The following is a 26,272-nucleotide window of genomic DNA, read 5'->3' as shown; positions in this document are numbered from 1 at the left end:
GTCATCCCAGGAATCGGAATCGGAATCGGATCGTTAGAGGCTCAACGATTCATACCTCTAATGGTTGTAGACCACCACAACGTACCCCATTGCACATAAGCATCTATTTGGTGAAGTTAATTAATTGTATTGCTCTGAACCAGCTTGTGTTGTGGTAAGCTCTAGATCTGGCTCTATGGTTATCAGCACATTCTATTATTTTAGGCCCAATTGGTAGTCATACCAACTGTATGGAAAAATAAAAATAAATAAACTGCAACTGCATGGCCGTTAAGGGGGCACAAAAAACTCAATTTACAGTCGAATCACAATTCTTAATCATCAAGATTTAAAATTGATTCATAATTTTAAAAAATCTATAAAAATACTTTTTTTTTTCATTATAATTTTCATAATAAAGAATACAATACTAGACTCAATTTAAATAAAAAATAATTGAAAACGTCATCCCAGGAATTGGAATCGGATCAGATCGTTAGCGGTTCAAAGATTCATTCAATGGTTGTAGACCACCACAACGTACCCCATTGCACATAAGCAATTAAGACCTATTAATTACCTGGGCGGAGAAGCCGCAGAAGAAGGCGTACCAGAAGTGGACGAAGGTGAAGGTGAAGTTCTTGTAGAAGAAGTAGCGCAGGAACTTGCACATGCGCAGGTAGGACCAGCGGCCGTGCACCAGCAGGAGGCGCTGCAGGAAGCGGAACTGGGCGAAGGAGTAATCGCTGGACAACACCGCCTGCATTCCTTCCTGACCGGAGATGCCCACGCCGATGTGGGCCACTGTGGAAAGAAGACGGGCCAGGAAAACATTTTGTCCTCGTCAGCATTCTTACTTGCGTCCACTGGAGGGCAGAATGGGAGAGCCCGACCTTTAATCATGCTGACGTCGTTGGCGCCGTCGCCGATGGCCAGCGTGACGGCCTTCTTGTACGTCTTGACCAGCTCTACCACCTGCGCCTTCTGCAGGGGCGTGACACGGCAGCAGATGACCGCCTTGCACATGCACGCCGTCCGCAGGAAGTCCAGCTCCATGCCGCGCTCCAACGCGTACGCCTGCCACGCAGAGGATTGCGGCGGCTTACACTCCATATATGGTCAATGTTTGCGGGTTACACTCCATATATGGTCAATGTTTGCGGGTTACACTCCATATATGGTCAATGTTTGTATAGTACTATAACGACATTGTATACTCTACATCAGGGCTGTCCAAACCTTTTGACTGGCACGCATTGGGCTAAAAAAAATTTGGCCAGGGGCCAAAAGCTGACTGCATGCAAAGTAACCATATATATATATATATATATATATATATATATATATATATATATATATATATATATATATATATATATATATATATATATATATAAACTCCCCTGAAGAGCAGGGAAACCTGCGAAACAGGCTTGTAGGGATGAAATAGCCTCCGTGTTTTTTCCTGACCTAACGTATATATATATATGTATACACTATATTGCCAAAAGTATTTGGCCACCCATCCAAATGATGAGAATCAGGTGTCCTAATCACTGTGTATAAAATCAAGCACTTAGGCATGGAGACTGTTTCTACAAACATTTTGTGAAAGAATGGGCCGCTCTCAGTGATTTCCAGCGTGGAACTGTCATAGGATGCCACCTGTGCAACAAATCCGGTCGTGAAATTTCCTCGCTCCTAAATATTCCAACTTTATTATAAGAAAAGTGAAAAGTTTGGGAACAACAGCAAGTCAGCCACCAAGTGGTAGGCCACGTAAACTGACACAGAGGGGTCAGCGCATGCTGAAGTGCATAGTGCAAAGACTTTCTGCACAGTCAGCTACACCAGAGCTCCAAACTTCATGTGACCTTCCAATTAGCCCACGTGCAGTATGCAGAGAGCTTCATGGAATGGGTTTCCATGGCTGAACAGCTGCATCTAAGCCATACATCACCAAGTCCAATGCAAAAGCATGGGATGCAGTGGTGTAAAGCAGTGGTCCCCAACCTTTTTGTACTTGCGGACCGGTCAACGCTTGAAAATTTGGGGGTAGTAAAAAAAAAAAAAATTTTTTTTTTTTTTTTTTTTTGTCATAAAGAAATACAATCATGTGTGCTTACGGACTGTATCCCTGCAGACTGTATTGATTTATATTGATATATAATGTAGATATTGTATTTGTTATGTTGATTTAATAAAAAATAAAGAAATAAAATAAATAAACAAATAAATAAAAATTATTTCTTGTGCGGCCCGGTGGTTGGGGACCACTGGTGTAAAGCACGTCGCCACTGGACTCTAGAGCAGTGGAAACGCCTTCTCTGGACTAATGAATCACACTTTTCCATCTGGCAATCTGATGGACCAGTCTGGGTTTGGAGGTTGCCAGGAGAACGCTACATTTCGGACTGCATTGTGCAGAGTGTGGAATTTGGTGGAGGAGGAATTATGGTGTGGGGTTGTTTTTCAGGAGTTGGGCTTGGCCCCTTAGTTCCAGTGTAAGGAACTTTGAATGCTCCAGGATACCAAAACATTTTGGACAATTCCATGGGATGGCACTTCAAGTTCATATGTGAGTAAAGGCAGGTGGCTGAATACTTTTGGCATTATGGTGTATATATATATATAATATTTTAATTTTACCGATCCAATAAAACAAAAAAACGCCTTTTGGACACCCCTAGATCGGTGGTACAAGACTGACCAGACTGTGCCCGTTGATGACCAAGCCGTACTCGCCGTTCACCACCTCGTCCGTGATGATGGCCTTCGCCTTTTTACCCAGGCTCCTTTGCTGTGAAAGCACAGAATCTTCAGCGGCATCCGGTTTCATGGCGGCCCGTGCGTTTCTGCAACATGACACAGTATCCAACAAAGACAAAATATAGATAAATGGAGATGAGTGGGGTGGGGGGGGTTGGTATTCCAAATTTGACTTACCGCAGCTCCTGCCTGACGTCCTCAGGCGAGTTACTGGAGATGACGAAGACGTCGTTCATCTCCTCGCGCAGTAAGTTGCACGAGTAACCGATGTTTTCTGCTGTTTCTGTGCACAAATACAATGTTTACAATTAGGCGTGTCAAAATAACAACTTTTTCACTTCCGATATCAGAGCCTTGAATATTGGCCGATATCGATATCCGTCCAATGCAGTATCAGCAGGACTCGTACATGCTTGTATTATTTTGTAGTGAGGAACACGAGAAAAGGTTTGACCAAGTTGAATGAGTCCAACAGAGAACACAAAAAAACCCCACTAACCTGTTTATTATTAACCATCTAGAATGGGCTTATGCTGTCTTTAAGTTAAAGTGGAAGGGTTGGCTAAAGTGATCCATTAAGCTAAGCTCATGACCCGGTAACTTGGATGATGCGGACACGTTTCTTACTAGAGACTTTGTATGTTTGTAAGTTAAATTATTTGATGCTTGTTTATATTGACACGTGCTGTTTTAAACTGCAATATTGTTCAATCATGCAGACTGTTTTTTCTTTCAAACTGTCATTGCTCAAAACAAAACAAAAATTATAAACATCAAATTTTTTATGAATTATTGAACTATTCAAGGCTCCAATTACTTTACATCAAATATTCCACTTACTGGGGAAAATATTGCATATTTTGTGTGTCTGCCATATAAAAATTTTAGTTTTCTTTGACAAATAGGGCATAAAACAAACAAAAAAAGAAATAATAAAAACGTATAATTGATGGATGGATCTGAAGTTGATCTGGAGATTTTAAGTGTTCAGAGTAAAATAAAAAAATAAAAAAACATTTATGACTGGGGCCCCTTTGGTTTCCCAATAATTTTAGTGGGATTTTTTTTTTAAACTGTCATTGCTCAAAAAATAATAATGAATTAAAATCAGTGGTGTTTGGAAATATTGACCTGTTTAAAGCTCCAATGACTTCATATCAAATTTTTGGGAAAACATATTGCATATTTTGTGTTTTTGCCGAAAAAAAACAAAACGGGTTTTCTTTGACAAAATGATTATAAAACATACAAAACAAATGTTGAAAAAACAAGCTGATCTAGAGATTTAAGCGTTAAATTAAAAAAAAATACATATTATATATATATATATATATATATATATATATATATATATATATATATATATATATATATATATATATATATATATATATATATATATATATATATATATATATGTAAATATACTAGGGATGTCGATAATGGCTTTTTGCCGATATCCGATATTCCGATATTGTCCAACTCTTTAAATACCGATATCAACCGATACCGATATCAACCGATATATACAGTCGTGGAATTAACACATTATTATGCCTAATTTGGACAACCAGGTATGGTGAAGATAAGGTCCTTTATTAAAAAAAATGAAAAAACAAAAGAAGATAAATAAATTAAAAACATTTTCTTGAATAAAAAAGAAAGTAAAACAATATAAAAACAGTTACATATAAACTAGTAATGAATGAAAATGAGTAAAATTAACTGTTAAAGGTTAGTACTATTAGTGGACAAGCAGCACGCACAATCATGTGTGCTTACGGACTGTATCCCTTGCAGACTGTATCGATATATATTGATATATAATGTAGGAAGCAGAATATTAATAACAGAAAGAAACAACCCTTTTGTGTGAATGAGTGTGAATGGGGGAGGGAGGTTTTTTGGGTTGGTGCACTAATTGTAAGTGTATCTTGTGTTTTTTATGTTGATTTAATAAAAAAAACAAAAAACGACACCGATAATAAAAATAACGGTACCGATAATTTCCGATATTGCATTTTAAAGCATTTATCGGCCGATAATATCGGCAGGCCGATATTATGTATATATACATATATATATATATATATGTATGTGTGGGAAAAAATCACAAGACTATTTCATCTCTACAGGCCTGTTTCATGAGGGGTTTTCCTCAATCCTCAAGAGATTCCCACACATACATATTAGGCTCTACCACGGTATCGAGCACTATTTTTTTTGGATAATCTAATTAAGACATATATATATATATATAATATATATATATATATATATATATATATATATATATACATACATACATACATACATATATATATATATATATATATATATATATATATATATACACACACGTATATATAAATATATATATATATATATATATATATATATATATATATATATATATATATATATATATATATATATATATATATATATATATATATATATATACATACACGTATATGTCCATACATCCATCCATATTCTACCGCTTGTCCCTTTTGGGGGGTGCTGGAGCCTATCTCTGCTGCATTCGGCCGGAATGCGGGGTACACCCTGGACAAGTCGCCACCTCATCACAGGGCCAACACAGATATGTATATAACTATATGTATATATACATATACATTTAATTGCGATTAATCGCATTTTGTTCATAGTTATCTCAAAATGAATCGAGATAATCGCAGACAGGTATAATTTTTCATCATTAATAAGTGTACCCGAGACAAATCATTTTCAGGGGTGGGGGTGGGTGGGGGCTATCCCAGCTGTAATCTATATTAATATTTCTACCTGAATAAATGCTTCTGATATTCTGTACATTGTACAAGTTAATGGTCTTCATATTGCTGCATGACAATGTTTTAACCTCCTCTATTCATTAATAAAATGTAATATTGAGCCTGCTAATCATTCTGTAATTGAGGACTTGACCAAAACATGTTATAAAAGAATTTACACAATATTTTGGGTCCTCGGGACCAAGCTTAAGGGGAGCCCTAAAGGTCATCAAAAATAAATATATATATATTGTATTGATTTTGAAAATGAAAAATGTCAAAATGGCCCCCGCATGCTTTAATTTTTAGTGTGCGTTCGACCCTCAGTGAAAAAATTAGGACACCCCTGACTTGTGGTCGGTTCTTCTTGTCAGTTACACATTCCGGAAAAATAATTATTCCCCGTTATGCAAAACAAAAATGTCCACTTTAGAGGACGTTGTTTGCAACTACAGCCAGTTGGTTGACTCCAGAATCCAACCGACGCTACCTTGCTTGTCACCGGTCAGAACCCAGATCTTGATGTCTGCCTTGGACAGCTGCTCGATGGTCTGAGGAACGCCGTCCTGCAGCTTGTCTTCTATGGCGGTTGCCCCTAGCAACTGGACACACAACAATTAGACAATAATAAGCAAGCGTCCCCGCTTATGTCGCCTACCAGCAGGTCTTTCTCGATCTCCTCGTACAGCTGGTCCAGCTTGCCCTCGCGGTCGTCCAGCGCGGTGCTGGCCTCGTGGTGGCGCCCTTTCCACTGGGCGAAAAAGTCCTCGTCCAGGTCCTTGTAGGCCAAGGCCAAGGTCCGCAGGCCTTCCCCGGCAAACTCCTGCAGGGAGTAAAGACAAGGGTGGACACACGGACATGCTGATGGTCTGGGCTCTCGCTGGCGGGCGGATAACTGACGTTGAGGTGCTCCGTGGTGGCGTCCATCAGCTTTCTGCAGGACCGGTGCAGCCTCTCGTAGACCATGGTGTCCGCGCCTTTGCAGTAGAGGGACAGCTTTCCCTCGGGGCTGCGCACTGTCCACAAGGAAGAGCCTTTGTGACGCTCGCTGAGGCGGAAACCACTAGGTGGTGCTGTTTTACTGCAAAGTATATCTTAATACAACTGTGTGCTATAAACAAACATGTTTCATCATCTTGGGCTGACTTCCTGTTCCTGAAATAGCGATGAAGTGCACACAACACATGCAATCTTTGGATGCAAAAGGATGCACGATTGAACTAAACTGCAAAAAGGAGCTGACAAAATATAAGAAGGAAAGACTAGAGTTTAGGGGGGAAAAAATACCAGAAAAACAGTGAAATGACCGTATTTCTGGACCATAGGGCGCACCGGATTATAAGGCGCACTGCCGATGAGCGGGTCTAGTCAGGTCTATTTTCATAAAAACGTGCACCGGATTATAGGGCGCATTAAAGGGTCATATTACTATGATTTTTTTCTAAATGTAAAACACTTCCTTGTGGTCTACATCAGTGTTTTTCAACCACTGTGCCGCGGCACACTAGTGTGCCGTTAGATATTGTCTGGTGTGGCGTGGGAAATTATGCAACTTCACCTAATTGGTCCCAAAAATATTTTTGGCAAATCAATAATTATAATCTGCAAATGTTGTGCCGTTGCTTAGGGTCTGTGCTGTGTAGAACTCGGCAGGGTAACCATGTCAGTAGGTGGCAGCTGGTAGTTCATTGCTTTGTAAAAGTCGGAACGTGTCGGGTGAGACGAGGATGGTTTGTTGTGATCCCAATATGCAGACTACAGCGGGAGGCGGCGTGCAGGTAAAAAGGTATGTAATGCTTACACCCAAAATGAACGAAAGGGAAAGGAAAAGGAAAAGGCTATGCAAAACGAAAGTCAAACTGAACGGGCTATAAAGTAAACAGAGACAGAATGCTGGACGACAGCAAAACCTTACGGCGTCCACAAAGTACGTCCATACTGGACATGACAATCAACAATGTCCTCACAAAGAAGGATCGCAACAACGTAAATAGCCTTTCTTGCTAACACAAAGCAGGTGCGCGGAACAGCGCTCAAAGGAAGACATGAAGCTGCTACAGGAAAACACCGACAAAACAGGAAGGGCCACCAAAATAACAGCGCAAGACAAGAACTAAAGCACTACACACAGGAAGACACCAACAAACTCAAAATAAGGCACGACGACCTGGTGGAGTTACATTGTTTAACGTTTTCTGCTGGTGGTGTGCCTCCGGATTTTTTTAATGAAAAAAATGTGCCTTGCCTCAAAAAAGGTTGAAAAACACTGGTCTACATAACATGTAATGGTGGTTCTTTGGTCAAAATGTTGCATAAATGATGTTTTACAGATCATCTTCAAGCCGCTTTCTGACAGTCACTTCAGGATGTGCTGTTTTGTGGGCGGTCTTATTTACGTGGCTCCATTTCAAGAGCGTCTTCTCCCCGTCATCTTTGTTGTAGCGGTGTAGCGTGCAAGGACGGGAGTGGAAGAAGTGTCAAAAGATGGCGCTAACTGTTTTAATGACATTCAGACTTTACTTCAATCAATAACGGAGCAGCATCTCCTCATCCGTGGCTCACTAGTGCAACAACAAGGCCGGAAATGTGTCCCGTGAAAAACCGTCCGAGACCGGAACTCTCTAATAACTAAAGTTCCTTGGGTGAATAATGTAAACTCACTACACCGGTATGTTTTTAGCGCTTTCATAGCGAGTCTACTGACAGATATAAGTAAGAACTTTACACTACTTTATATTAGAAATGGCAACAGCGGAGGATGAATGTCCCATAACAAGAAGATAGAGAAAAAGAAGAAGCTTATTGACCACGGCGTCGGCACAGACTATAAAGGCGGATGCGGGCAAATTTTCAGGACTTATGCAGATCCCAAATACACATCAGCAGGTACCAGAAGGTAAGAAAAGTTGATTTTGCATAATATTGCGAAACAAACCGCCCGATAATTTGTCTGCTAATGGGTGCCATTTTGCGGTCCTTATACACACACCATAGTAATACTCACACGTTGAAGAGTACGTCCGACTACGGTAGCCGTAACGCGCCGACAATCCATCAAGCTGTGCGGCTTCATAGATTTTTGAGTGCTGTATGTAATGTTCCTTATTTTCAATGGAACATTTAAAGCAGGGGTCCCCAAACGGGTACGGTCCGCCAGCGTCCAAAGTCCGGCCCGCGGGAAGTCCCAAGTTAAAAATTTTTTTTTTTTAAAAATCTGTCTTTTCTAATCCATTTTCTACTGCTTGTTACTCTCGGTGTCTCCAAGCCATTTAGGCAAATCATATTGTCTAAAAATGCATTTTTCCATTGATAACGTGACATCATCGCGCTCGGCGTATATATACACTACCGTTCAAAAGTTTGGGGTCACCCAAACAATTTTGTGGAATAGCCTTCATTTCTAAGAACAAGAATAGACTGTCGAGTTTCAGATGAAAGCGTTTAATTGACCCCACAAATGTGATGCTCCAGAAACTCAATCTGCTCAAAGGAAGGTCAGTTTTGTAGCTTCTGTAACGAGCTAAACTGTTTTCAGATGTGTGAACATGATTGCACAAGGGTTTCCTAGTCATCAATTAGCCTTCTGAGCCAATGAGCAAACACATTGTACCATTAGAACACTGGAGTGATAGTTGCTGGAAATGGGCCTCTATACACCTATGTAGATATTGCACCAAAAACCAGACATTTGCAGCTAGAATAGTCATTTACCACATTAGCAATGTATAGAGTGTATTTCTTTAAAGTTAAGACTAGTTTAAAGTTATCTTCATTGAAAAGTACAGTGCTTTTCCTTCAAAAATAAGGACATTTCAATGTGACCCCAAACTTTTGAACGGTAGTGTATATGTATATATATGCATACATATAAATATACAGTATATATATATATATATATATATATATATATATATATATATATATATATATATATATATATATATATATATATATATATATATTAGGGCTGCAACAACTAATCGATTAAATCGATTAGAATCGATTATAAAAATAGTTGCCGATTAATTTAGTCATCGATTCGTTGGATCTTTGCTATGCGCATGCGCAGAGGATTTTTTTTTTTTTTTTAAATAAACATTTATTTATAAACTGCAACATTTACAAAGAGCTGAGATACAATAATCAAAATAAGTATGGTGCCAGTATACTGTTTTTTTTTCAATAAAATACTGGATAGGATAGAAATGTAGTTTGTCTCTTTTATCCGATTATTAATCGATTAATCAAAGTAATAATCGACAGATTAATAGATTATCAAATTAATCGTTAGTTGCAGCCCTAATATATATATATATATATATATATATATATATATATATATATATATATATATATATATATATATATATATATATATATATATACAGCCAGGCCCCTGGCCACATTTTTTTTAACCCAATGTGGCTCCCGAGTCAAAAAGTTTGGGGACCCCTGATTTAAAGTTTTGGTGTGCCTCATATTGCAGTCTACATGTATTTGTTATGTGTGACTGCCATCTACTGGTTACACTTATCATTACATCGTGTACCAAATAAAATACCTACCTACAAACCTAGAATGCTGTTGTGGTTGAGTGTAATGTTAGCATGTAGCTAACATGGCTATGCTAGTATTGCTAACGTTTGTGTCCTCCTGTGCCACTCCTTTGTTGTTTGTGATGAATGACTTCTGTTATGTTGGACAATGTATATACTTTTTCAAAGTATTTACCAATGACGGACATCCTCTTGCGGACGTTGTTGAAATCCAGGATGGCCAAGAGCTGGTAAGTTCGCTGCTGTCCCATTTCCACAATGGAGACACTGTCAGGCGTCCTTGAGCGGAAGACAAATCCGAAGTTTCGAGCGGCCGTTACGAGGGCGCCCTCATCAGGGGACTGGGCCTGGTACACCAGCTGCCCTGCAGGATTAACCGGGTATGAAAAGGCGTATGTCGCGTCAAATGTTACATTTGGACTCCCCCTCACCTTCTTTCTTCTCCCCCGCCATGACGGTGTGGCAGAGGGCGAGCAGCCGGAAGAAGGCGTGGACCTCGGGAGTCTCCAGCTTGACGGCTTCCACCAGGGCGTGATCGTGGAAGGTGAAGCTAGGGTCCGCCAGCGGATTGAAGGAGAAGTCCACGGTCTCGGTGTCCTAGCGAAAGACGATTTATGATAAAAAATTGGAACCGACGAAATGCATCATGTCTTTAAAAGAAATAAAATAATGTTGATTTTTTCAAGCATATATTCTACAAAATTGTTGGCCCATATGCATCATTTCCAAGCATAAAAATGTAAACACTACAGTAGTATCGGCTACTAGAAGAGACCAAACCAATCAGAGCGCACTGTTCTGTATCGTGTCCACTGATTGGCTCAGCCTCAGCAAGCCTTATTATATTGGAATTTTTGGGAATTGGAATTGAGAGTGTAAAGATGACTAAAGGCTACTATGTCATGTTTAGAGAGCTCTCATAATGTTGAAAAATGTGTTTAGAACGGAGCCGGGCAAACATTTTGACTCAGGGGCCACATTGAGAGAAAAAATGTGTCTGGGGGGGCCAATGTGTATGTGTGTCTAAATGATATATACTAGAGATGTCCGATAATATCGGCCGATAAATGCGTTAAAATGTAATATCGGAAATTATCTGTATCGTTTTTTTTTATTATCGGTATCGGTTTTTTTTGTATTTTGTTTTTTTTTACACTCATTCACACAAAAGGGTTGTTTCTTTCTGTTATTAATATTCTGGTTCCTACATTATATATCAATATATATCAATACAGTCTGCAAGGGATACAGTCCGTAAGCACACATGATTGTGCGTGCTGCTGGTCCACTAATAGTACTAACCTTTAACAGTTAGTTTTACTCATTTTCATTCATTACTAGTTTCAATGTAACTGTTTTTATATTGTTTTACTTTCTTTTTTATTCAAGAAAATGTTTTTAATTTATTTATCTTATTTTATTTTATTTGTTATTTTTTTTAAAGTACCTTATCTTCACCATACCTGGTTGTCCAAATTAGGCATAATAATGTGTTAATTCCACGACTGTATATATCGGTTGATATCGGTATCGGTTGATATCGGTATCGGTAATTAAAGAGTTGGACAATATCGGAATATCGGATATCGGCAAAAAGCCATTATCGGACATCCCTAATATATACACATTTAGCTGTAAAAATATGCTGTACAGTATGTGTGTTTGCCTCCCTTTTTTCAGGAACACTAATACCAAAAGTCACAATATACAGTGTTTTACTGAATGGGACACCCAAAATGTACATTAAAATAAAGAAAGTGGAATTTACAATATTAACTATGAACAATAAAACACTGAATATTAACAACTACTAAATAAAATACTTTGTATAGTTCAAGACTTACGCTCATTTAAAAGCATCACTGCACATCATAATGGCGGCTACAGTTTTGATGTTAAAGGTCTAAAAGAATTATGTAGAACGTCCGGCGGACCGGATTGAAAATCTTAATGGGCCGCATGTGGCCCGCGGGCCGTATTTTGTCCAGGTCTGGTTTAGAAGGTCGTAAAAGAGTTTTTTTAATATTATAACTATAAAAATATTCAATTATAATGAATGAATCCTACTTAAAGGAAATTAATTTATCCTAGCAATATCCAGAACCAATTAACAGGAATAAACAAGGGATTTTTGTATCGGGTATTCTAATAATGTTTGATTGCCATCATTTGAAATTATACCTGAATTAATATGAATAATTGTATCATCTATTTTGAACTAATAATATATTCACCAGTAAATGTTTTTCTAAATAAAAACATTTTTATACAATTAAACACAATCTTACTCCAAATGATAATATTTACACATTCAATTGTAATTTCCTTCAAAGGCAAAAAGGACATGAAAGTCCTTCAGTTTTTTAAGGGTGTCAAACCATTTTTTCTTACTTTGTTTGCTCAAATTTCTCAATAAAATTCAGTCCTCAGCAAAACAAAGTCCAACATTTTATTGTTACTCTTTTAAAGGCCTTTTGATCGGATAATGTCAAATGTTTAAATTACAAAAGAAACATGTTATGCAAGTTTATATTATTTGAAAACAATGACATTGTATGATCAAAAGGATTTCAAAGGGTTAAAAAAATAAAAACAAACATGATATAATTGGTATTTTCCTTTAAAGCTGATGATTTGAGGAAAAAAGGAAAACAAAAAATGAATCCAAAACGTTTTTATGAAGCCCTTTTTTTACATGTCCTGTTTGGCCTTTGAGTTATTGCCCAATAACTGCTAGTGTATTGTACTCATGTGAAAATATTGACATTTTAAAAATTGCACATGGAAAAAGTGAAAAAAAAAAATGCATGATGGAGTGAAACAATAAAAATTATGGCCAAAATACAGCAAAAATGTACTGAGTCAACGTTTTTCCCCTGAGGATTAAATTGATACATTATTATTTCATTATTAAAATTTTAAATAAATAAAAATAAATAAATAAATACAATATATTGTACAGCATACGTAAAAAAAGAGACAATTATACACGTGTTTTATATTTACACATTTATATTCATAAAATAAAATGATTAAAAAATGAAATAATTTATTACATCATGAAATATTTAAGTAAATCATAAAATAAATGATTACATTTTTTTAAATAATTAATTAAATCATGTAATAATTAAGTAAACCATAAATTGAATGATTAAAAAAATGCAATAATAATAAAAACATGAAATAATTCAGTAAACCATAAAATAAATGATTAAAAAATGAAATAATTAAATAATTAATATATATATATATATATATATATATATATATATATATATATATATATATATATATATATATATATATATATATATATATTACATACATACAATTATATAATGTATTAATATTGTTAAATTATATTTATTATTTAATTTTTCATTCATTTTCATCCTTAATACCTATTATATAATTTTATATCATTATTTGTCGTGTGCAGTAATTCAACTAATAAATAAAAAACCTCAAAAAGAAATCATTCATTGTTTTGAATACTAACACAAGATTAACACAACAAAACTATGCCAGGAACATAAAAAGAGTAAAACATTTTTAAAAGCAATTTTGCAAGATCAAGAGTAACTCGCACTTTTAAGCCCGTTTCCGTGGTTACCTCAATTTTTGGAGCTGTATTGTCAAGCTACTAAAGTGCTTTTCCTTCCCCTCATAATAATATTGAAAAAAATGGCATAAACATTGTAATCATAAATAACGAGAGTAGAACTCACCTCATTAATTTCTAGTCTTTCCCCTTTGTAGTCGAAGACATCACCTGGGGATGAAACGCCATCAGTCTCCTCCTCCTCCTCCACGTCTTGGTCACGTCATCGGTGTTTCTTACCGTACGTCTTGCCGTGGATGGAGCACTTGTTGAAGGTCATGATGTTCTGCGTGAGCGTGCCCGTCTTGTCGCTGAAGACGTACTTGATCTGGCCCAGCTCCTCGTTCAAGGTGGTGGTGCGCGCCTCGGCGGGCGTGTCGCTGCGGCCGTGGTACATCTTCCTGTCCCAGTCGATGTAGAAGCTGTTGCCCAGGCGGATGAACTCCACGCTGGAACACACACAACATTGTGAAGTGAAGTATATTTACATAGCGCTTTTCTCTAGTGACTCAAAGCGTTTTACATAGTGAAACCCGTTATCTGAGTCAGTGTTTTTCAACCTTTTTTGAGTCAAGGCACATTTTTTGCGTTGAAAAAATGCGGAGGCACACCACCAGCAGAAATCATTAAAAAACGAAACTCAGTTGACAGTAAAAAGTCGTTGTCGCAATTGTTGGATATGAATTTAAAGCATAACCAAGCATGCATCACTATAGCTCTTGTCTCAAAGTAGGTGTACTGTTACCACCTGTTACATCACACCCTGACTTATTTTGAGTTTATTGCTGTTTTCCTGTGTGTAGTGTTTTACTTCTTGTCTTGCACTCCTATTTTAATGGCTTTTTCTCTTTTTTGGGGTATTTTCCTGTAGCAGTTTCATGTCTTCCTTTGAGCGATATTTCCCCGCATCTACTTTGTTTTAGCAATCAAGAATATTTCAGTTGTTTTTATCTTTCTTTGTAGGGACATTGTTGATTGTCATGTCATGTTCGGATGTACATTGTGGACGCCGTCTTTGCTCCACAGTAAGTCTTTGCTGTCGTCCAGCATTCTGTTTTTGTTTACTTTGTAGCCAGTTCAGTCTTAGTTTTGTTCTGCATAGCCTTCCCTAAGCTTCAATGCCTTTTCTTAGGGGCACTCACCTTTTGTTTATTTTTGGTTTAAGCATTAGACACCTTTTTACCTGCACGCTGCCTCCCGCTGTTTCCGACATCTACAAAGCAATTAGCTACCGGCTGCCACCTACTGATATGGAAGAGTATTACACGGTTACTCTGCCGAGCTCTAGACAGCACCGACACTCAACAACAACACATCATTTGCAGACTATAATTACTGGTTTGCAAAAAACATTTTTAACCCAAATAGGTGAAATTAGATAATCTCCCACGCGAACCAGGCTGTATCTCACGGTACACTAGTGTGCCGCGGCACAGTGCTTGAAAAACACTGATCTAAGTTACATTTTTAAAGCAGTGTGGGTGGCACTGGGAGCAGGTGGGTGAAGTGACTTGCAAGCAAAAGTGCAGAGTAACCAATCAGGTGTTAGGACCCGCCCACTAATTTTGAAAATAAATTCATGAAGCGCTGACACACAATAATTGAATAAATCATTAAATTATGAAATAATTAATTAAATCATGAAATAATTCAAGTAAACCATAAAATACATGATAAAAAAATGAAATAATTAATTATATCATGAAATAATTAAGTAAATCATAAAATAAATGATAAAATTGTTTTTAATAATTAATTAATCATGTAATAATTAAGTAAACCATAAAATAAATGATTAATAAAATGCAATAATAATAAACATGAAATAATTCAGTAAACCATAAAATAAATTGTTAAAAATGAAATGATTAATTAAATAATGAAATAATTAAGAAAATCATAAAATAATTAATTAAATCATTAAATAATTAAGTAAATCATAAAATAAATGATTAAACTTTTTTAAATAATTAATTAAATCATGTTATAATTAAGTAAACCATAAAATAAATGATTAAAAAAATGCAATAATAATAAAAACATGAAATAATTCAGGAAACCATAAAATAAATGATTAAAAAATGAAATAATGAATTAAATCTTGAAATAATTAAGAAGAACATAAAATAAATGATTAAAAAATGAAATAATTAATTAAATCATGAAATAATTAAGTAAATCATAAAATAAATGATTACATTTTTTTTATAATTAATTAAATCATGTAATAATTAAGTAAACCACAAAATAAATGATAAAAAATGCAATAATAATAAAAACATTAAATAATTCAGTAAACCATAAAATAAATTATAAAAAAAAAGGAAATAATTAATTAAATCATGAAATAATTAAGCAAACCATAAAATAAATGATTAAAAAAATTAAATAATTTATTACATCATGAAATAATTAAGCAAATCATAAAATAAATGATTTTTTAAAAATAATTAATTAAATCATGTAATAATTAAGCACACCATAAAATAAATGATTAAAAAAATGCAATAATAATAAAAACATTAAATAATTCAGTAAACCATAAAATAAATGGTTAAAAAATTGAATAATTAATTGAATCGTGAAATAATTAAGAAAACCATAAAATAAATGAATAAAAAAATTAAATACTTCATTAAAACATTAAATAAATCTTTAAACTCTATGAAATAAAGTACTATCTATCTATCTAAATCATAAAATAGATAATTAAATAATAATTAATGAGATTATAAGATACAAAATTAAATCATAAAAAAATCCTTAAATAATTAAAAAATATTGAATATTGAAATAAAGAAACTAAATTATTAAATAATCAAATAATGGACTTGGTGTACTTTTGATGAATAATGACACATTTATGTACTTAATTCCATAGATGTGTAGCGTAAAAGTGCAAAACAGTCATTGGGTCTGAGTTTATAACGGCATTCATTGCAGCAATGATGCTGAGCAGAGTATCGGCACTACGTAATCAGAGCATACAGAGAAAATGCCCACCTGACGTAGAGCGAAATGGGCACCACGGTGTTGAGGATGATGACGTAAGACCAGAAGGTGAGGAAGGAGGAGAAGGCGGCGTCGCTGCCGTTCTGCCTGGGTAGGAAGGCCGTGAAGGGGGAGCCCTCGTCCAGCTCCCAGCAGTAGTTCCCGACGGCCAGGATGCTGCACATGAAGGCCAGGAAGCCAAAGATCTGCAGCGAGGGGACAAAGACGTGACGATGTCGCCTTCATGGACATTATATAGCGAAATAAGGAAATGTGACAAATGTAGGAAGCAGTGCAGTTTATACGCAGTACAGGAAGTTCTAAACCAATATTTACTGCATACAGTAGTCGAAATACTGTACATAAAACTATATCAGGGTTTCTGCAGGTATCAGCAAATCTAATTTATCGATTTTTAATGCAACTCAAAACTAGTTTGATGCCCATGATGTCTTATTGCAGACGGATATTACACACAGTCAAAAGCATCCAATTGTCTGCACAGACACAATTATAAGCATTTGACGATGATAATGTTGAAAAGTTGACATTACCTGTGGTCAAATTAAGCATTAATGTAATCATGATATATAATAATAACAATGCAAGTAACCCTTTAAAACGCAATAAATATATTTTTTATTACTGTCATATTTTTAACCCGTATAATTGGAAGGTCAATAACTTCATTATCCTAAATAGCTAGCATTTGTATAATAAATACCCCCAAAATATGGCATAGGCTCTAGAGCCGCATGCCGCTCTTTAGCGCCGCCCTAGTGGATCCCTGGACCTCTTTCAGAGATGTGTGAAAATACAAAACGATGAAGAAAAAAAATTATTCTTTGTTTTAATATATTTTCTTTAGGAGAACAAACATGTCACAAACCTTCCTAATTGTTATAAATCCACTGTTTATGTTACACATGCTTCACTGATGAGTATTTGTATTCGGCGAGCACCGTTTTGTCCTACTAATTTCAGCGATCCTTGAACTCACCGTAGTTTGTTTACATGCGCAACTTTCTCCGAAGCTGCCACAGAAAGACGTGTTTTATGCCACTCCTTCTTTGTCTCATTTTGTCCACCAAATGTTTTATGCTGTGCGTGAATGCACAAAGGTGAGCTTTGTGGATATTATTGATTTGCTGGAGTGCTTATCAGGCATATTTAGTCAATCCATGACTGCAAGCTAATCGATGCTAACATGCTATTTAGGCTAGCTGTATGTACATATTGCATCATTAAGCCTTGTTTGTAGGTGTTTTTGAGCTTATTTAATTTCCTTTACTTATGTCCTCTGTGTATTTAATTCGTATTTGCATGTCTTATGACACATTATCTGTAGTTCTCTGTGTGCCATGTTGTTCCAGACCACAGCAAACGTTACCCAGCTAGCAAATATTGTAATAAATCCATTGGAAGAAGACAGCCTGCCGTTTCCTTAAACTTGGACACACACATCTATACCTTTGGCCATTCTGAGCCAGTCATTTCCAGAAGTTATCTCATCCTGTGAGAAGGTTCCATTTTACTAATGATTTCCAATGTCTCAAAAATGTGTAGAATAAAAATTAAAATACAACATTTTTGTCAACGAAGATTTGCGTCAGCCTTTGATAGTAGGCTAATATAGCCACTTTACATAATGTGTTGCCTTCATTATAACACTTATGTAAGACTTTTAAAGTCATTTTGATAGTAGGCTAATATAGACAATTTACATCATGTGTTGCCTTCATTATAACACTTATATAAGACTTTTAAAGTAATTTTGATAGTAGGCTAATATAGCTAATATAGACACTTACATCATGTGTTGCCTTCATTAAAACACTTATATAAGACTTTTAAAGTCATTTTGATAGTAGGCTAATATAGACAATTTACATCATGTGTTGCCTTCATTATAACACTTATATAAGACTTTTAAAGTAATTTTGATAGTAGGCTAATATAGCTAATATAGACACTTACATCATGTGTTGCCTTCATTAAAACACTTATATAAGACTTTTAAAGTCATTTTGATAGTAGGCTAATATAGACAATTTACATCATGTGTTGCCTTCATTATAACACTTATATAAGACTTTTAAAGTAATTTTGATAGTAGGCTAATATAGCTAATATAGACACTTACATCATGTGTTGCCTTCATTATAACACTTATATAAGGCTTTTAATTTTTTGTGGCTCCAGACAGATTTTTTTAAAACATTTTTGGTCCAATATGGCTCTTTCAACATTTTGGGTTGCCGACCCCTGGCATCAAATATCTAAAAAAGCAACAATTTTAAGAAAGTAAACTTTAAATTCAGACGTAATTATATTTTTGTTGCTATATTAGTAAACATTGATTCAATTCAGGTAAAGATGGAGAAAGTACTCACACAAAGGACCAGGACGTTCATCAGACGGTCCACGCTGGTCCTCTTAAAGGTGCTCTTCCCGCAGTTCTGCATCAGCTTGGTCTCCGGACCTGGACAGCAGGAGACATTGGCCCTGTCTTCACGCTGGAAAGATGATTGACACCACAGACTTCATGGTCCCACCTCCAAAGAGCACCAGTCCAAAGCACCAGTCGGTGTTCCTCAGGGTGCATCCTCGCAGCAGGATCTTCTCGTTGTCCAGAGCGTACTTCTGTCCCGCCGAGGTCAGTGTCCCCGTGAAGCGGTCCAGGCGGTTGTTGGGGGGCTCGCAGTGGACCTCGCCTTAACATTCGGAGACGCGGCGGGTTTGAGACCCGAGGCCTGTGTAGAAACGTTGTCGTTTGCCTTACCGTTGAAGTCCGCCAGCTTGTTGACGTCGTCGCCGAGGTCGCCCGTCACCGGCAGGGCCTGCCGCACTTTCAGGTTGGTCTCGCTGAGGAAGGGGAGGGAACAAAGTGGGACCGAGGACACTTGACGGGACGACGCTACAACAAACGTACCCGTCCAACTCGGCCGTCTCGATGTAGACCAGGTTGAGGGGCTCACTGCTGGACAGCAGCAGGAGGTCGGCCTAAGACACGTGGATTTCTGTTCAGTAGAAGCATTTAAGTCCCATCTTAAAACTCATTTGTATACGCTAGACCCCCCCTTTTAGACCAGTTGATCTGCCGTCTCTTTTCTGCTCTGCCCCCCTCTCCTGCGTGGAGAGGTTATTAGGTGACCACAGATGATGCGCTAGCTGTTCAAAGTCGGGACCGGGAGTGGACCACTCATCTGTGCATCAGTTGGGGACGTCTCTGCGCTGCTGACTTGTCTCCACTCAAGATGATCCCCTGCTGGCCCCACTATGGACTGGACTCTCACTATTATGTTAGATCCTCTATGGACTGGACTCACACTATTATGTTAGATCCACTATGGACTGGACTCACACTATTATGTTAGATCCACTATGGACTGGACTCTCACTATTATGTTAGATCCACTATGGACTGGACTCTCACTATTATGTTAGATCCACTATGGACTGGACTCTCACTATTATGTTAGATCCACTATGGACTGGACTCACACTATTATGTTAGATCCACTATGGACTGGACTCTCACTATTATGTTAGATCCACTATGGACTGGACTCTCACTATTATGTTAGATCCACTATGGACTGGACTCTCACTATTATGTTAGATTCACTATGGACTGGACTCTCACTATTATGTTGGATCCACTATGGACTGGACTCTCACTATTATGTTAGATCCACTATGGACTAGACTCACACTATTATGTTAGATCCACTATGGACTGGACTCTCACTATTATGTTAGATCCACTATGGACTAGACTCTCACTATTATGTTAGATCCACTATGGACTGGACTCTCACTATTATGTTAGATCCACTATGGACTGGACTCTCACTATTATGTTAGATCCACTATGGACTGGACTCTCACTATTATGTTAGATCCACTATGGACTAGACTCAAACTATTATGTTAGATCCACTATGGACTGGACTCTCACACTATTATGTTAGATTCACTATGGACTGGACTCTCACTATTATGTTAGATCCACTATGGACTGGACTCTCACTATTATGTTAGATCCACTATGGACTGGACTCTCACTATTATGTTAGATCCACTATGGACTGGACTCTCACTATTATGTTAGATCCACTATGGACTAGACTCTCACTATTATGTTAGATCCACTATGGACTAGACTCACACTATTATATTAGATTCACTATGGACTGGACTCTCACTATTATGTTAGATCCACTATGGACTGGACTATCACTATTATGTTAGATTCACTATGGACTAGATTCTCACTATTATGTTAGATCTAGCTAATTCGAATCTTTTTTTAAAAAATTTAAAAATAATTTATGGAACATCATTAGTAATTTTTCCTGATTAAGATTAATTTTAGAATTTGGATGACATGTTTTAAATAGGTTAAAATCCAATCTGCACTTTGTTAGAATATATAATAAATTGGATCAAGCTATATTTCTAACAAAGACAAATCATTATTTCTTCTAGATTTTCCAGAAGAAAAATTTTAAAAGAAATTCAAAAGACTTTGAAATAAGATTTAAATTTGATTCTACAGAATTTCTAGATTTGCCAGAATATTTTTTTTGAATTTTAATCATAATAAGTTTGAAGAAATATTTCACAAATATTCTTTGTCGAAAAAATAGAAGCTAAAATGAAGAATTAAATACAATTTTATTTATTATTCTTTACAATAAAAACAATTAATTTACTTGAACGTTGATTTAAATTGTCAGGAAAGAAGAGGAAGGAATTTAAAAGGTAAAAAGGTACATTTGTTTAAAAATCCTAAAATCATTTTTAAGGTTGTATTTTTTCTCTAAAATTGTCTATCTGAAAGTTATAAGAAGCAAAGTAAAAAAAATAATGAATTTATTTAAACAAGTGAAGACCAAGTCTTTAAAATATTTTCTTGGATTTTCAAATTCTATTTGAGTTTTGTCTCTCTTAGAATTAAAAATGTCGGGCAAAGCGAGACCAGCTTGCTAGTAAATAATTAAAATTTAAAAAATAGAGGTAGCTCACTGGTAAGTGCTGCTATTTGAGCTATTTTTAGAACAGACCAGCGGGCGACTCATCTGGTCCTTACGGGCTACCTGGTGCCCGCGGGCACCGCGTTGGTGACCCCTGGACTAGACTCTCACTATTATGTTAGATCCACTATGGACTAGACTCTCACTATTATGTTAGATCCACTATGGACTGGACTATCACTATTATGTTAGATCCACTATGGACTGGACTCTCACTATTATGTTAGATCCACTATGGACTGGACTCTCACTATTATGTTAGATCCACTATGGACTGGACTCTCACTATTATGTTAGATCCAATATGGACTAGACTCACACTATTATGTTAGATCCACTATGGACTGGACTCTCACTATTATGTTAGATCCACTATGGACTGGACTCTCACTATTATGTTAGATCCACTATGGACTGGACTGTCACTATTATGTTAGATCCACTATGGACTGGACTGTCACTATTATGTTAGATCCACTATGGACTGGACTCTCACTATTATGTTAAATCCACTATGGACTGGACTCTCACTATTATGTTAGATCCACTATGGACTGGACTCTCACTATTATGTTAGATCTACTATGGACTGGACTCTCACACTATTAACCAGATCCACTCCACGTCCTATGCACCGGTCGCCCGGGGGGGAGGGAGTGGTCCCCACATCTGCGGTCCCCTCCAAGGTTTCTCATGGTATCCCATTGGGTTGAATTTTTTCTTGCCCTGATGTGGGATCTGAGTCGAGGATGTCGTTGTGGCTTGTGCAGCCCTTTGAGACACTTGTGATTAAGGGCTATATAAGTAAACATTGATTGATTGATTGATCGGCTGTTCAAAACTGTTTTCAAAGTTTAATAAAGTCCAACAGCTTTATCTAGCTCTGCATGCGCTTTAAAATGGTGCTTTTGGTGTAAAACTCACTTGTTGCATTGTTGTTTACAATGGCTATTAATGCTGATTCAGCACCTTGTTCCTATTACAACACTGGTTTTGTTGTATGGAGGGTCAGATTGGACCGATTAAAATAAATAGATTCCTTTTTTTATTTTTTAAATATGTCACTACTTAATTAAAATTGGAAATAAATAAATACTTGTGTTAATAAATGTCTAAATTATTTTAATGTAAAAATACATTCATTTAAGTGGTTAATTAATTATTTAATTATTTCAAAATAATTATTTCATGTGTAATTAATAATTTCATTAGGAGATGTAAAAATTGAAGGATGATATAAACCAGGGATGTCAAACTCAAGGCCCGGGGGCCAGATCTGGCCCGCCACATCATTCTATGTGGCCCACAAAGGCCTGGAAATAATATGCGTCAATAAAGTACTTTATCTTTTCTTACTAAATGTATTTGTTCTTTCCATTTTAACAGAAAAAAATGCAGGTACCGCATGACATTACATACCTTTTCAACTTTAATAATACCCAATTTAGCCAAAAATACATTATCATACTTTCAAACATTTTTATTTTGTTAAAATACTTATATTTCGTTATCCATCAAATTGTACACTGTAAAAATTACAATAAATTTTACTGTAAAATTAGTGTTTTTTTATGAGAAATTCTGTCAACTATTACTGTAAAATCTATGGTTGTTATTTTTACTGTTAATGGTAAAACAGTATCCCCGTATTCCAGTATTCCGGCAGCTCAGTTGCCAGAAAAAATAAAAAAACAATGGTAAATATGTTGAAAAAACACTACATTTTATAGTAAAATTCTGGTGATTGAGTTGCTAGTTTTTTACAGTTTTTTTTACAGTGTACGTAAAAAATATATATAATAATCAAATGCATAGGCAAATTCATATATCATTCGTTGCCCTCTGAAGGCAGCCATAACTACAACGTGGCCCCCAATTAAAATGAGTTTGACAACCCTAATATAAACAATCCAATGTAAGTCAATCTATGCTAAGCTATTTGAAAAAAAACTAAAAACATATTGCTTTTGTCTAGCTTACATAACAAATGTGTGCAATAATATATTACATATTAATAATCAACTAGCCTCATTTTCTCAATATGCCAAAAGCCAGTAACTAATGGGCTGCGTGCCAAAATGGTCCCCGGGCCTAAAGAATTAACCCTAATTTTTATAGTTTTGGAAAGAAAGTGAGGGCAATGGTAATAAAAAAATTCTCACGGTGACAAACTGGTTGTTTTCCAGCTTGATGATGTCGCCCACCTGCACGCTCATCCACTTCTCGCTGCGCAGTCTGGCGGGAGGAAACAGAATGTTGTTTTTAAGCGCGCCATCACAAATAAATGAAGTGTTTGCACTCCAGGAAATAAACCCTGCCCAAATTTGGACGCTGGGTAGCGAGGTCGAAATTGTATTATAGATTTCCCCCCATTGACAGTTTCCTGACATAAACTGAAGAATCAAGGTCACTTTGGATGGGGTTTTCACAATAAAAGCCCTTCCTTTGACTGACTTACTTGCCATCGATGAGGACTTGGACTTTCCGGTTGTTGACTTGATTGTCACTCCTGTGGCGATTCTGGAAGCAGAAGCGACATCCATCATTTAAAGCAAACACTTTCCCTGTTGGAGACTTAAATCTGTTTTGTGGAAGCTGATTAAAATCTTAAAAGACTATTCTGTCTCCGGTTAATGTTTAAACTAATTAAGTTAATGAGTGTCACACACGTTTGTTTAACCTTGAGAGTAAACAATGCAATGTTTGAGTAACAAAGAAATCATTGTTCCAATGTGATATTTTTTTAAAAAGGTTTTATTTAGACTTAGACTTCCTTTTTATTGTCATTCAAATTTGAACTTTACAGTACAGATAAGAACGAAATTTCGTTACATTAGCTCATGGTAGTGCAGGATAAAAAAGCAATAAGGTGCATATATAAATAAATAAATAGGTTACTGTACAGATAAATACATTGCACTTTTTCACATGCATCCACGTTTATGTATGTATGTTATATTGTCTTTTTTATTCCAGCGAGTTAATCCATTTTGGAGGGAGTTGAGGGGATAATTATGATGCGAAATTCAAGAGTCTTACGGCCTGAGGGAATCTTTATTCAACCAGGAAAAACCACCATTGAGATTTAAAAAATAAACATTTTCAAGAGGCAGCAAATTTACACATAAAATGACATTACATTTGGCTTTACAATACATTACACATGCTTGTCCGTCCAAGGGACGCCTTTTTGGGCCAAAAATTCCAGCAAGCCTCCTTAAAAATCCTGGTTCTTTTTTTTCTTTCTTTTTTTCCCCTTAAGTATCAGAGCCTTTGAGTCTTGGCCGATACCGATATTGATCTGATACAATATCTGCAGGAATCAAACATACTTTTATTATTTTGTAGTGCGGGATGTCAGAAAAGGTTTGAATGGGTGAAATGAGTTGTTAGAATAATTATGTATAAATTATCACACAACTCTTATGCTTAAAGGCCGTTGCTATAGTTATTATCAATTGTGCTGAAGTTGTACTTTTCTATCTGTGCAAAGGGACAACTCGCAATCCAAGATTGCGAGTCGTCTCCTATCAGTTTTTCTGTCCAGACCCGGCCTGCTGACTGCCAAGGGCGAACATCAGTACCGTGACGCAGACAAAGCAGAGACAGGGCGATATCACGAGTGTCAGCACATTTGCATTTCTGAATAGTCATATACTGTGTCTAACTGGGGCTGCTGAAATTACCCCCCTTCCTTCAGAAGCAGCCTCAGTGATGTACCCAGGGACCTCCCGAATAAATAGTGGAGCACGTGGGCTGTGCCTTAGAGCGTAGGTTGGAACTGTAACTAAGTGTACAGCCCAATACGTCTCTCCTCATTGAGCAAAATTTAACTCTGTCTCTGCATGATTCCTTGCTTCTTGTCTGTTTAATAGATGTCATCAGTGTTTGAACCTGACATATTCTTGGTCCTTCGAGCCATGTTCCAAACACGTCTGACGATTCCAGCCGGGTAAGTAAAACCAGAAGACCATGGCAACCATCTCCCATTAAGGAGCTGCTTTTCTTCACCCCGGCTGGGATCTGAGGATTGACGGGAAAAACCGAGGACTTGAGGGAGGAACGCAGATTTCAGTGATGTAACCAGGGACCTCCCGAATAAATAGTGGAGCACGTGGGCTGTGCCTTTGAGCATAGGTTGGAACTGTAACTAAGTGTACAGCCCAATACGTCTCTCCTCATTGAGCAAAATTTAACTCTGTCTCTGCATGATTCCTTGCTTCTTGTCTGTTTAATAGATGTCATCAGTGTTTGAACCGGACATGAGTCAAACAGAACAATGGTAGGTATGAAAAACTCTTAACATATTTAGTATTAACCATCTGGAAAGGATGTATGCTGTCTTTAAGTTTAGGTGGAGTGGTATTTTTTTGTTTTGGAATTCATTAAATTAAACTCATGACGCAGTAAGTTGAATGATGCGGACACATTTGTTAGTGGACACTTTTAATACGCTTCTGCCTTGGAGACTTTGTATGTTTGAGTAACTTGCAACTATAATTATTAGATAATTGTTTATCCCTTAGGGGTGATGGACAG

General features: G+C 36.6%; 1 protein-coding gene across 1 annotated transcript in view; it reads right to left on the bottom strand.

The window, feature by feature from the left end:
- LOC133632602 (phospholipid-transporting ATPase ID-like) overlaps positions 1 to 26,272 on the bottom strand; it is a 108,022-nt gene that overhangs the window by 21,148 nt on the left and 60,602 nt on the right. The window contains exons 6-23 of the mRNA XM_062025109.1: positions 24,192 to 24,253; positions 23,896 to 23,968; positions 19,627 to 19,697; positions 19,477 to 19,559; positions 19,250 to 19,408; positions 19,088 to 19,176; positions 16,707 to 16,900; positions 13,944 to 14,152; positions 13,831 to 13,874; positions 10,531 to 10,696; positions 10,275 to 10,463; positions 6,444 to 6,559; positions 6,202 to 6,366; positions 6,034 to 6,145; positions 2,926 to 3,031; positions 2,690 to 2,834; positions 873 to 1,056; positions 560 to 783 (exon numbers count right to left, since the gene is read on the bottom strand). Of these exons, the coding sequence (XP_061881093.1) occupies positions 560 to 783; positions 873 to 1,056; positions 2,690 to 2,834; positions 2,926 to 3,031; positions 6,034 to 6,145; positions 6,202 to 6,366; positions 6,444 to 6,559; positions 10,275 to 10,463; positions 10,531 to 10,696; positions 13,831 to 13,874; positions 13,944 to 14,152; positions 16,707 to 16,900; positions 19,088 to 19,176; positions 19,250 to 19,408; positions 19,477 to 19,559; positions 19,627 to 19,697; positions 23,896 to 23,968; positions 24,192 to 24,253 (2,391 nt within the window). The remainder of the gene's footprint in view (positions 1 to 559; positions 784 to 872; positions 1,057 to 2,689; positions 2,835 to 2,925; positions 3,032 to 6,033; positions 6,146 to 6,201; positions 6,367 to 6,443; positions 6,560 to 10,274; positions 10,464 to 10,530; positions 10,697 to 13,830; positions 13,875 to 13,943; positions 14,153 to 16,706; positions 16,901 to 19,087; positions 19,177 to 19,249; positions 19,409 to 19,476; positions 19,560 to 19,626; positions 19,698 to 23,895; positions 23,969 to 24,191; positions 24,254 to 26,272) is intronic.

This window comes from Entelurus aequoreus, linkage group LG17 (genome assembly GCF_033978785.1).
Source record: "Entelurus aequoreus isolate RoL-2023_Sb linkage group LG17, RoL_Eaeq_v1.1, whole genome shotgun sequence".
Lineage (NCBI taxonomy): Eukaryota > Metazoa > Chordata > Actinopteri > Syngnathiformes > Syngnathidae > Entelurus > Entelurus aequoreus.
This window is presented reverse-complemented; position numbering and strand designations above follow the sequence as displayed.